General features: G+C 42.6%; 1 protein-coding gene across 1 annotated transcript in view; it reads right to left on the bottom strand.

Moving 5' to 3' along the window:
• The window catches only part of LOC308286168 (protein disulfide-isomerase tmx3a-like), a gene marked incomplete at both ends in the record, with an annotated part of 50,810 nt that continues 38,287 nt past the window's right edge, over positions 1–12,523 (bottom strand). Inside the window, 9 exons of the mRNA XM_080727124.1 lie at positions 1–219; positions 1,238–1,306; positions 4,652–4,781; positions 5,521–5,597; positions 7,261–7,291; positions 8,195–8,251; positions 8,680–8,733; positions 10,095–10,152; positions 10,970–11,068. Coding sequence (XP_080583250.1) covers positions 1–219; positions 1,238–1,306; positions 4,652–4,781; positions 5,521–5,597; positions 7,261–7,291; positions 8,195–8,251; positions 8,680–8,733; positions 10,095–10,152; positions 10,970–11,068 — 794 coding nt within the window. The remainder of the gene's footprint in view (positions 220–1,237; positions 1,307–4,651; positions 4,782–5,520; positions 5,598–7,260; positions 7,292–8,194; positions 8,252–8,679; positions 8,734–10,094; positions 10,153–10,969; positions 11,069–12,523) is intronic.

Below are 12,523 nucleotides of genomic sequence, written 5' to 3'. Positions count from 1 at the left end.
TTAATCAGACTTCTTGCCAGCAGGTCTCCTGCTCAGTGGTCCCCGGGTGGTCGGTGGTCCCCGGCTGGTCCTGCTGCTCCTGGGGGGAACGGGTTCCTCTTCCTCCTGGAGGTCTGCTCCGCTCCTCATCCTCAGACACACGCGGACCACCAGGATGAGGACCCCCGAAGGGATGCTGAACAGGAAGGCTGAGGCCACCGGGGCTTCTGTGAACATCGACTGGACAGGACAGACACACAGACACACAGACACACAGACAGACACACAGACAGACAGGACAGACAGACGGACGGACAGACACACGGACAGACACACAGACGGACACACACACAGACAGACACACAGACAGACACACAGACGGACCAGGGTTGATTTTGACAGCAAACTTTGGTTTCGTTTTCGTCATATAGACCAGGGGTTCCCAAACTTTTTTGTCTCAGGACACCCCATAAATATTGTTTTAATCCAAGGCACCCCTACATTATAATTTTCACTCCCAGCACCTTATATTTATAGCATATATCGTCGTTGTCGGGTGGAAACCTTGTATGTCCAAAACCATTAGTTTTGTATTTATCATCTATAAAACTATACTAAACTAGTGAAAACAGCAGATCTACAAGCACACGAGGCGTTGTGTGCTTGTAGATCGGCTGTTTTCATTAGTTTTGTGCGACAGTCTTGTATGATGAAGCAGGGCTTTGCTTTACCAAAAGACGTACCCATTTGAAACTTGGAGATACAAGGTTTCTGCCCAACAGTGATGATATTTTAGTGATTATGTTGCAAGGAAAATGTTGAGATAATAGCCATTTTGGTTAGAACTGACTGAAAATAACTTTGTACTTCAAGTTTAAAATGATACTAAATATTTTTTTCAAGTGTTCAAATAAATTCCAAATATTATCAAATGATCTTGCGGCACCCCTGGACTGCCGTCACGGCACCCCAGGGTGCCCCGTCACCCACTTTGAAAACACCCTTCTGTTTAGTTTTCGTCATGTTTTAGTCTTCTGAAATGTGTTAATTTTAGTCTAGTTTGAGTCGACTAAATATGATGAAGGTTTCAGTCAACTAAAACTACTATATTTTTTCACACTTTTAGAGCATATCAGTAGTCACAATATGGACGTACCCACTATAGACGCCGTTTCAGACTGAAACTTAACAAAAAAGGCAATTTCTTTAAAAACTCTAGCCTAGATGCCCCTACCACCCTCTGAAGTTTACACCTTACCTTAATGGTGTCGATGAATCCCTTGTACAACCTCTTAATGCGCTGGCTGGCTCCATTCCCTCCTTGACACTGCATTAACACAAGAAAGGGGCGTGACGTTGGTGTAGTGGTTAGTGCATATGCCCTTCGTGCGGAAGGTGAGTGGTTCAAACCCTGCCTAAGCTGACGTCAGCAAGGGGGGAAGACAACAGCCAGCCCCATGGCCTCCCCTAAGTAACAAGGAATCTTGTGAAATACAATGTTGTCAACCAATCATCAAGGACGATGATACACGAAAGAAGAAGAACACAAGAAAGAAAAACATTCTACACTACTAGATCAGTGTTTCTCAACCTTTTTCTGCATGGGCACACTTTTCATGTCCCAAGAATCCATGGTCACACCGACATAATACGGGGGTGTAAATATCGTCACTGTCGGGAAGAAATCTTGTATCTCCAAGTTTCAAATTTGTACGTTTCTTCGCAAAGTAAAGCCCTGCTTCATCATACAAGGCTGTCACACAACAGTAGTGAAAACAGCAGATCTACAAGCACACAACGACTCGCAGTTTAAATCCTTTTTAAAATGATAAATACAATACTGGCTTTCAAGCAGTTTCAAGGGGCACACTTGACCCTTCTCAGGGGCACACCAAAGGTCCCCAGGCACAGTGGATGAGAAACACTGGACTAGTAAAGCCCCTATCATAGTAGGCACCGCGGTGACAAGCTATCCACCGCGGTGTAGTCTTTTTAAGTTATAAAACTACAACATTACGTCATTACTCGTGGTGAAGAGCTATCCACCGCGAACCCCGACACATCTCTCTGTTTTTACTATCAGACAGATCGACCCATCACCCCGTTCACTGATTGGTCGATCTAGACCAGTCAGTCACAGTGATAGGACTTCACCGTGACTGACTATGATGGCCTCCACTTATTTTCTCACTTTAGGTGGATAGCTTTACACCTAAGATTTGCGGGGGTAGGCTCTTCACCACAGACTCTGATATGGGCTTTAGATGCCTCAGGGAGACATGCCCTGTGGCCAGTGATATACATCACTGGCCATCTGGCCAGTGATGTATATCGGACCAGTTATCCATGGAGACCCCTGCATTGATGGTCAACAATGTTATGTCAAAACTAGGGATGTGAAAAAAAATCGAAAGAGTCGAAAAATCAAAAAATATATATATTTTTTTATTTTTCTAAAGTTTTCCCCCTAAAAATGACTGTTTTAATCGTTGTTCAAAAACGTTTTAAGCGTTAATGTTTTCCAAATGTGAGAGGACCGGGTGTGTGTGTCTGTGTCGGAGACTGTTGTGCATGCATGCGGCGCCAATCAGGTCCGCGGACTACTGGTTGAGAAACACTGCTGGACCGGGATGATGCGCGCGTCATAGCAGTGCGCGCTGACTTGCCTGACATGTATCAACTCTATGGACTGGATGCGTTTTGTTTACCTCCTGCCTCTGCATGCATGCTTGACACGAAAGCTCGCTTGTTAATGGCAGAGTCGCCGTTGTGTGCGATGATCACAAACCACACTACTCGTCGTCGTTAACGTTAATGCGACACACCCGTGGACGCGGTCGGGGATATATGAGAGCGAGCGGTCAGCGCTCCCGCACGTTTGTCACTCCGCTTTAGTCTCTAGAGAACAGACTGACTCCATGTCCATGCTAACGCAAGGAAAAGCAATTATTTATTATAATTATTATTAGGGCTTTGATGCAAGTTCTGATGGGTGTAGCTGGCCAGCTGCATAAGTTGTGTTGCTTAAAGTAATGCGCCGTTGTGTTCTCCTCTCAGCTGCTGCTTACCGGGGGGAAAAAAAGTCGATCGACGCGTCGATTTTCGGCCACGACGCGTCGATTCGCAAATAATGCGTCGATTAACATCCCTAGTCAAAACATGCCCATATATGGGCATTACCAAATATGGCCATTCCCAGATATGTCCTTAATATTGATGACATTGGGACAGGGATCTCCATATATGGGCATAAAACGTATGTTAATTATTAAAGCCAAGCAGGACCTTGGCGAGTTAGGGCCTGGGTTTGATGCCTGGGGATCTCCATATATGGGCATAAGGGGTACCCTAACAGGGCATCATGGACTTAATATGAACGTTTTCGGGGAAGATAGGGTTAAATCAGAGTAAAGCAGGCTCTTGGGCCTGGGATTGATGACATCAGAAAACTCCATATATGGGCATAAAAGGGATTGTGTTTCTGCGAATGACTATATATGGACTTTTTTTTCATCCTTTATTAATAATAATATGTATCCATATACATACAATGTTTGCCCAAATATCTGAACCAGCCACACAGATATGGGCCATGCCTTTGCCATCCGGCCAGTGATATCAATATCAATCAGGGATCTTCATATATGGGCATAAAAGGGATACCCATATATGGACTTTTACATAGGTGATGTCACAGTATGGATATCCAGGGTTTGATCTTTGATGAGGTGATGTCATGTGACATCACTTCCTGTGGGGTGTTACTATGAAATGACACTCCATAACAAGAAGACCAAAATCATGAACTGATAAATGAGAACTTAAAGGAGCTATAGTCAACCTTTTCTTGAAAAACGGACGCTAAAATAAAATATATGTGTTTCTATTCAACAATGACCACAAAAAGGGTAAAATAATGATAAAATAATCATTTTGGCCGTTGTCAGGCCAACTTTGTTTACATCCCTCTTCTATTCTTTTATATGGATTGATAAGTGATGTAAACAAAGTCAGTCTGACAACGGCCAAAATGATTATTTTATCATTATTTTACACTTTTTGAGGTCATTTTTTTAATAGAAACACACATATGAAGCTTAATCTTTTTTATAAAATATTTTCGAAACATTTTTTTTTTTTAGCGTCCGTTTTTCAAGAAAAAGTTAACTATAGCTCCTTTAAAACATAAGATAACCTGTTAGCAGCATGGCAGATATGACTAATCTAATGGATATTGTATTATCATGTTTACATATTGATCAGATCATATGACTAATCTAATGGATATATTGTATTATCTTGTTTACATATTGATCAGATCATATGACTAATCTAATGGATATATTGTATTATCATGTTTACATATTGATCAGATCATATGACTAATCTAAGAAATATATTTTATTATCATGTTTACATATTGATCAGATCATATGACTAATCTAAGGAATATACTTTATTATCATGTTCACAGCTCCACACATCCTTTCGCCAACCCCACCTAGCGTAAGGGCACTGATGATGAGGAGGAGGGAACACGCCCCCCAGTGCCCACAGCGTCCCCCGGTGGGAATGGAACCCAGGACCTTCTAGCTGTGAGGAGACAGCTCTACCCACTGCACCACCGTGACCCCTGAATCATGTTTACATAAGGATCACCATGACCTCTGACCTTGACGGTGTTGTTCAGGACTCCATTCAGGAAGATGAGCATCTGTTCCTGGTTGGCCACGCCCCCTGGAGGCAGGAAGTAGCCGTCATTGGACAGATTGAGAACCATGATGGACGGCATGGACACCTCCCTGTGATGATGTCATAACCATGAGACAGTTAATAATGATGTAAAATGGATGGAGCCCGCACACCAGATAAGGTACACAAAGAGACTTTCTTTATTTGGACAACGTTTCGATCTATTCAGATCTTCATCAGGTCATGATCATACACAAACAGATCTGTGGTTTTATCAGGAAATGGCCTGTGTCAGTCACTCCCACTTGTGTCAACTCAGGTGTGACACATCTCCCCTGAGTGCGCTGGCAGTAGGTCTGCCATATCACAGATATATATATACATTCATTTTATTTTATTAGTCAGCCCGTAGGTCAGTTAAAAACAATTAAAAACTCTTAAAAACATATCTTAATGGTCTGTCTCGGTCCAGGAAACAATTACACAATATGATACAGAGACTGGCTTAGGTCGGATGCATATTCACAGAGGCAAACTAGCACCAGAGTAAAGGATCTTGTTACCAGAGAGAATTTCTCTTTGACTTTTGAATATTAGGACACTCACTTAAGAATGGGTATTACACCACAGGTTAGTGACTAGAGGATACTTTCACAGGAAGTGTTTTATTTCATCCTCCTGATTTAAGCCTCTAGGTGTCATAGTTTGTAGCTTATGGATATAGTAACTCTCTCTTCTTAGTAAGAGGTTATCAATGTTACCTCCTCTTCTTGGAGTTTTAACATGTTCTATACCTATGTATCTCAGGGATGAGATACTGTGTTGTGCTTCTGCAAAGTGTAAGGCCACTGGACTGTGTTGATCCTTGGTGCGTATGTTGCTTCGGTGTTCAGCAATCCTAGTCTTGAGAGCTCTGGTGGTCTTTCCTACATAGGCGAGACCACAAGGACACAATATTAGATACACAACATTCTTTTGATTACAGGTGATAAAACCATTTATTTTTATGTTCTTCCCTGTGTGTGGATGGTTGTATGTGGTGCACTTTGTGGTGAAGTTGCACTGCACACAAGCCCCACACTTGTAATTCCCATCTGGGACATCTAGAAAAGTGCTTTTTCTTACCGGTGGCAAGTCAGACTTTACCAACATATTTCTCAAATTTGGAGGACGTTTATACACCACTTTTGGGGGATCTTTGAAGGCGTTTTCCAACTGTGGGTCTGTATTTATAATGTGCCAATGCTTCTTTATAATGTTTTCAAATTCCTTCCCCATGGGAGAGTACTGTAGGAAACAACAAGATCTAGTGTCAGTGGGTTTTGCCTGTCTTTTTGTCAGCCCCCCTGGTGGTCTACATTGGTAAACAAACTTTCTATGTCCATTGTTACAAGGATGTGATTTTTTGTATCTAGATCATGCACAGATTTCAGAATATCTATCATATCCATAGAGTCACGTACAAAATCTGCAGTAACACGACAGATTTCAACAAACAAGCGGATGAATTGGACTTGAGATTTAGACAAAAAGGGTATCCTGAACCGTGGATAGAGTCAGCTAGAGATAAATATAAAGAGATGACACAGGAAGAGTGTCTGACAAAAAGACAGGCAAAACCCACTGACACTAGATCTTGTTGTTTCCTACAGTACTCTCCCATGGGGAAGGAATTTGAAAACATTATAAAGAAGCATTGGCACATTATAAATACAGACCCACAGTTGGAAAACGCCTTCAAAGATCCCCCAAAAGTGGTGTATAAACGTCCTCCAAATTTGAGAAATATGTTGGTAAAGTCTGACTTGCCACCGGTAAGAAAAAGCACTTTTCTAGATGTCCCAGATGGGAATTACAAGTGTGGGGCTTGTGTGCAGTGCAACTTCACCACAAAGTGCACCACATACAACCATCCACACACAGGGAAGAACATAAAAATAAATGGTTTTATCACCTGTAATCAAAAGAATGTTGTGTATCTAATATTGTGTCCTTGTGGTCTCGCCTATGTAGGAAAGACCACCAGAGCTCTCAAGACTAGGATTGCTGAACACCGAAGCAACATACGCACCAAGGATCAACACAGTCCAGTGGCCTTACACTTTGCAGAAGCACAACACAGTATCTCATCCCTGAGATACATAGGTATAGAACATGTTAAAACTCCAAGAAGAGGAGGTAACATTGATAACCTCTTACTAAGAAGAGAGAGTTACTATATCCATAAGCTACAAACTATGACACCTAGAGGCTTAAATCAGGAGGATGAAATAAAACACTTCCTGTGAAAGTATCCTCTAGTCACTAACCTGTGGTGTAATACCCATTCTTAAGTGAGTGTCCTAATATTCAAAAGTCAAAGAGAAATTCTCTCTGGTAACAAGATCCTTTACTCTGGTGCTAGTTTGCCTCTGTGAATATGCATCCGACCTAAGCCAGTCTCTGTATCATATTGTGTAATTGTTTCCTGGACCGAGACAGACCATTAAGATATGTTTTTAAGAGTTTTTAATTGTTTTTAACTGACCTACGGGCTGACTAATAAAATAAAATGAATGTATATATATATCTGTGATATGGCAGACCTACTGCCAGCGCACTCAGGGGAGATGTGTCACACCTGAGTTGACACAAGTGGGAGTGACTGACACAGGCCATTTCCTGATAAAACCACAGATCTGTTTGTGTATGATCATGACCTGATGAAGATCTGAATAGATCGAAACGTTGTCCAAATAAAGAAAGTCTCTTTGTGTACCTTATCTGGTGTGCGGGCTCCATCCATTTTTCATAGTATTTTTTTAGCCCAGCACCCACCAGTCGATGTGCGTTGTCTATTTTCTTTTTCACAGTTAATAATGATGTCATAAACATGAACACCTCTCTGCGATGATGTCATAACCATGAGACAGTTAATAATGATGTCATAATGATGTCATAACCATGGCCCCCGGACACAGGCCAGAAAGCCACACATTGTGAGCTTGTAGATCGCCTATTGTCAGCTTGCATTGTGTGTGCGTGTGCGTGCATGCACGTGCGTGTGCGCGCGTGCGTGTGTGTGTGTGTGCGTGTGTGTGCGTGCGTGCGTGCATGTGTGTGTGTGTGTGTGTGTGTGTGTGTGTGTGTGCGCTCTCACCCCATCACCAGTCCTGTGTGTGTGTGTGTGTGTGTGTGTGTGTGTGTGTGTGTGTGTGTGTGTGTGTGTGTGCGTGCGTGCGCTCTCACCCCATCACCAGTCCTGTGTGTGTGTGTGTGTGTGTGTGTGTGTGTGTGTGTGTGTGTGTGTGTGTGTGTGTGTGTGTGTGTGTGCGCTCTCATCCCATCACCAGTCCTGTGTGTGTGTGTGTGTGTGTGTGTGTGTGTGTGTGTGTGTGTGTGTGTGTGTGTGTGTGCGTGCGTGTGTGCGTGTGTGTGTGCGCTCTCACCCCATCACCAGTCCTGTGTGTGTGTGTGTGTGTGTGTGTGTGTGTGTGTGTGTGTGTGTGTGTGTGTGTGTGTGTGTGTGTGTGTGCGCTCTCACCCCATCACCAGTCCGTTGACGAACTCGTTTCCGTCCATGAAGCCAAAATGGAAATGTCTGCGAGACACAAGAGGCGGGACAATCACCCAGTCAGCCAATAGGAACACTGCACCGTCAGACATACGGCCAATAGGAACACACTATTTTTAGATCCTCATACATGGCTCCATTACTGTGGTATGTAGGCTACTGTACTGTTTGAGATGTGTTCAAAGCAAACGTTGTTTCTCTACTGTAGCGCTGTATTTTATAATTGAATTAAATGAAACTAGAGGGTAAAATCCTATAAACAATGCTGATATAATTAAGACTAGACTGGGCTTCTAAATAGCCTCTAGAGGCGCGTGCGCGTGCGTGCACGTGACGTCGATAAATGACCGTCCGTCTGCCCTGAAAAGAAAATCCCAAAGCACCACTGGCGTGCACGCATGTGTGTGTGTGCACACGTGCGTGTGTGTGTGTGTGCGTTGTGTGTGTGTGTGTACCTGTGGTAGAGTTCTCTATAATCCGTGGCCACCGCCTCCAACACATGTTTATATCTGAGGAAGAACAGGACATCATGATTAGGCTGTCATTATTTTTATATTTACATTTTACAGGAGGAGACTTCTATATAGATCATCGCAGTGGAAGTGGTTTACTGGTGCCACTTAAAAATCTCCCATTCATTTTCCCCATAGACTTTTACAAAAATATTTATAACAATTATGTTAAGCCTCGAACCAAGCCATCCAGGATGGCAGTGAATCATGACCATATAACCTTTGATCCTATGTGAAAACATATTTTAATATTACATTATTTGATATACTACATTTAATAACTACCCTTTGTTTAGTGATTTTCAAAATGTTCTGCTCATAGGATCAAAGGTTGTATGGTCATGATTCACTGCCATCCTGGATGGCTTGGTTCTAGGCTTAACATAATTGTTATAAATATATTTGTAAAAGTCTATGGGGGAAATGAATGACGATTTTTAAGTGGCACCAGTAAGAGTTAGAACAGTTAGAGAAACTGTTATGTTTAATAATGACACTTGGAGAAACTTGTTGAGCCTGATAGTTGCCAACCCAAATGACATGGTACCAGGCAACTGGGATGTGTTTGAATGATGTTTGAATGTAAGTTATTGACATGATAACTGGACAGAAATGTTATGGCCACAGCGTTGAAACTCACTCCCTTTTTTATTTTTTGTGATGTTATATTCATAAATATAAGGGGGGTTATCATATACCGCTAGTTATGGTTTTAATTGCAGTTGGGAAAATGTTGTTGTCGGGTTAAAGGGGTACTTTGATTCAGAAATCAGCGAAAGGGGGTACTCAAGCCAAAAAAGATTGAGAAACACTGCTCTATAGGACAGTTGCAGTCGTGGAAAAAGTTCTCAAGTATTTTATGTTGTCTATAACTCACTTGCTTGGGAAACCCCTTCTAGGATGTCTTAAGATGACCCAAGAGACATTATATCAAATGTGTTGCTTGTATCCACCGCGTAACGGTTTGGCTTTTTACTTTAATTCGCCCTCCCATATATGGTCATGCCCATATGCGGGGCATAAGACGCTCTACAGACGGGCAGCGGTTGCCTTGGGGGATCCTGCTAGGATCAGCGGTGGCCGCGCCGCGGTGAGACACAAACACACTCGCTCAGTGAGTAAACGCTGCGCGGTATTTCACAAAGATGAACACAATCCATCTCTCACCACCCGAGTGCGCATGCACAAACAAGCACGCTGGCGGGGATTTCACAGGGCCGCGCCCGCTCTCCTCGCCGCCTCTAAACTTCGCTGCGCGGCCGAAAAAGCCGCCCGCCCCTCATCGAAAATGAATCACTAGGAGGCGGTGACCGCAAATCGCCTGGAACCCACTTAATACAGTATACTGTATGTCATACCTTATGCTGTCCTCAGATGGACGTCTCTCGTCTACCACAGCCAGAGCCACCAGCTTACCTGCATCATAATGACATCACAATGACATCACAGTTTACATTCAATTTGCAATTTAGGCTTCTTAATCCAGAGAGACAGCAATACATCAATACATCAACATTAATACATCAAATGCATAGAAATATTAATATAAAATAACGTAGGTAGACCAAGAACCTGTTCAGTAAATTCAATACGAATCAAAAACAATCAAAACATCAATAATCTGTACATAGAAGCTACTGTATACACACTACCACTAAGACTCCCTAATCGGGAGATAACGACCGTCAGGTCGCATACACAAACTTTAGAAGGCAATGGTAGCCAATCAGGAGGGAATATGAGAAATGGGACAGATCCATGTTGATGACATGACTGTAGAGATACTGTGTACCGCTTTGAGTGATTTTAGGGCAAAATCTGTAGGAGCAGTGTCCAAAAATGTGTTTTGCAAGAATCTGCCTCATGGTGGCGTTAAGAAGAGGGCCATGTGAGAAATGGCAGATATGGGGAAAAGTGTGACGTGTGACTGACAGACTGACAGACAGACAGACTGACTGACAGACCAACAGACAGACTGACTGACAGCCGGTGGAGGTTTTGATAGTAACTGTGACCTGATGGTCACAATAACTTTGATGACAGGATGCCAAGTGGGAAATGGACTGACATCATCTAACACTGCTATCTAACCGTATGTCATAATACATATGGTGTGTGTGTGTGTGTGTGTGTGTGTGTGTGTGTGTGTGTGTGTGTGTGTGTGTGTGTGTGTGTGTGTGTGTGTGTGTGTGTGTGTGTGTGTGTGTGTGTGTGTGTGTGTGTGTGTGTGTACCAGTCTCTCCCATATAGTACAAAGTATATTTGTCTATCTTGAAGTAAGAAGGAAATCGTTCCCGGTTGATCCAACTCCTCAGATCTCCATCCTGCTCTTCTGCAAGGAGGAAACAACAAACATCAAATAAACAACAAACATACATTAATTCATCTAATTTCTTCCACAGCGTACTGTAGTGTCCTGGTATATGTACAGTACAGTAGTGTCCTGGTATACTGTATGTACAGTACAGTATTACACTGGTTTGGGTTGTCCTCAGTGGAAATGGGAAGGTGGAGTCACAGCGTGCATGATGTCACTGTGAGACTGCTATACAAAACCAACAGGACATCAGAAGGAAGTATGGACTTCAGTTTAATGATCTGAGCTCACTCTATGTGAGCCCAAACAGAAACACTTTGTATTGTATTTAAAGTTGTTATTAAAGGGTTTCCGATTATTGTTTGGACCCAATGTTTTATAGGCAACAATTGTGTCAATAAAGCAACTAAACTAAACAATAAATAAGCTAAACTACTGCTATTTGTATGTGGCTGTTTTTCTCCCCCCTGCTCTCTTTAAATAAATACAGGTCCTAGATCTGCTATTTTCACCATGTCTATTTGACAATCTGGCCAATGTTTAATTTGTCATTTAGAGTTATTAAAAAGTCCTTAAATTGAAGGGTGTATAAAGATATAGTCGGGGGCCTTAGGGAGATAGAATGCTAATTTCGTGTAAATCAGTCTAAAAGTGCCAAATTTTGCACAGATGTGGCCCAGGGCATGCTCTAATGATTTAGCTAGGGCGCCCGAGTCAGTGACCTTCGGGGTCGCAACAGCGGCCAAATCAAGTTGGGCTCCCATCGACTTTCAATACAGGAGGAAAATGGATGTGGTAGGATGTGAGGGGTCTAACTAGGGGTTTGTCAAGATGCTGAATCCATTGCAAGCATTTGTTTTGCACAAAAAAACATTCCTTGGGCTACAAATGGACCCAGAAAATGATGGTTTAGTGATGGAAAGTGATGGAAAGTGATGAGAGTCATCACTTTTCACAGTTTTGTGGGCGTTTTCTGGGTATTTTCCTCCTGTATAGAAAGTCGATGGGAGCCCAACTTGACTTGGCCGCTGTGGCAACCCCGAATGTCGCAGACTCGAGCACCCTAGCTAAATCATTAGAGCAAGCCCTGGGCTACATCCGCACTTTTAGACTGATTAGCGCGAAAAAAAACCCTAAGGCCTCCGACTAATAGAATATTCCTGCTCGAAGCATCAAACCATGAATGAAATAAACAGACCATCACAGACGTACCATGGTAGGTGTAGTGAATGAAATAAACAGTCCATCACAGACGTACCATGGTAGGTGTAGTGAATGAAATAAACAGTCCATCACAGACGTACCATGGTAGGTGTAGTGAATGAAATAAACAGTCCATCACAGATGTTAGACGTACCATGGTAGGTGTAGTGAATGAAATAAACAGTCCATCACAGATGTTAGACGTACCATGGTAGGTGTAGTGAATGAAATAAACAGTCCATCACAGATGTTAGACGTACCATATGG

The sequence above is a fragment of the Nannobrachium achirus genome, assembly GCF_963921795.1.
Source record: "Nannobrachium achirus genome assembly, chromosome: 5".
Classification (NCBI taxonomy): Eukaryota; Metazoa; Chordata; class Actinopteri; order Myctophiformes; family Myctophidae; genus Nannobrachium; species Nannobrachium achirus.
Note: the sequence above shows the minus strand (reverse complement) of the source record. Positions and strands in the feature narration are given on the sequence as shown.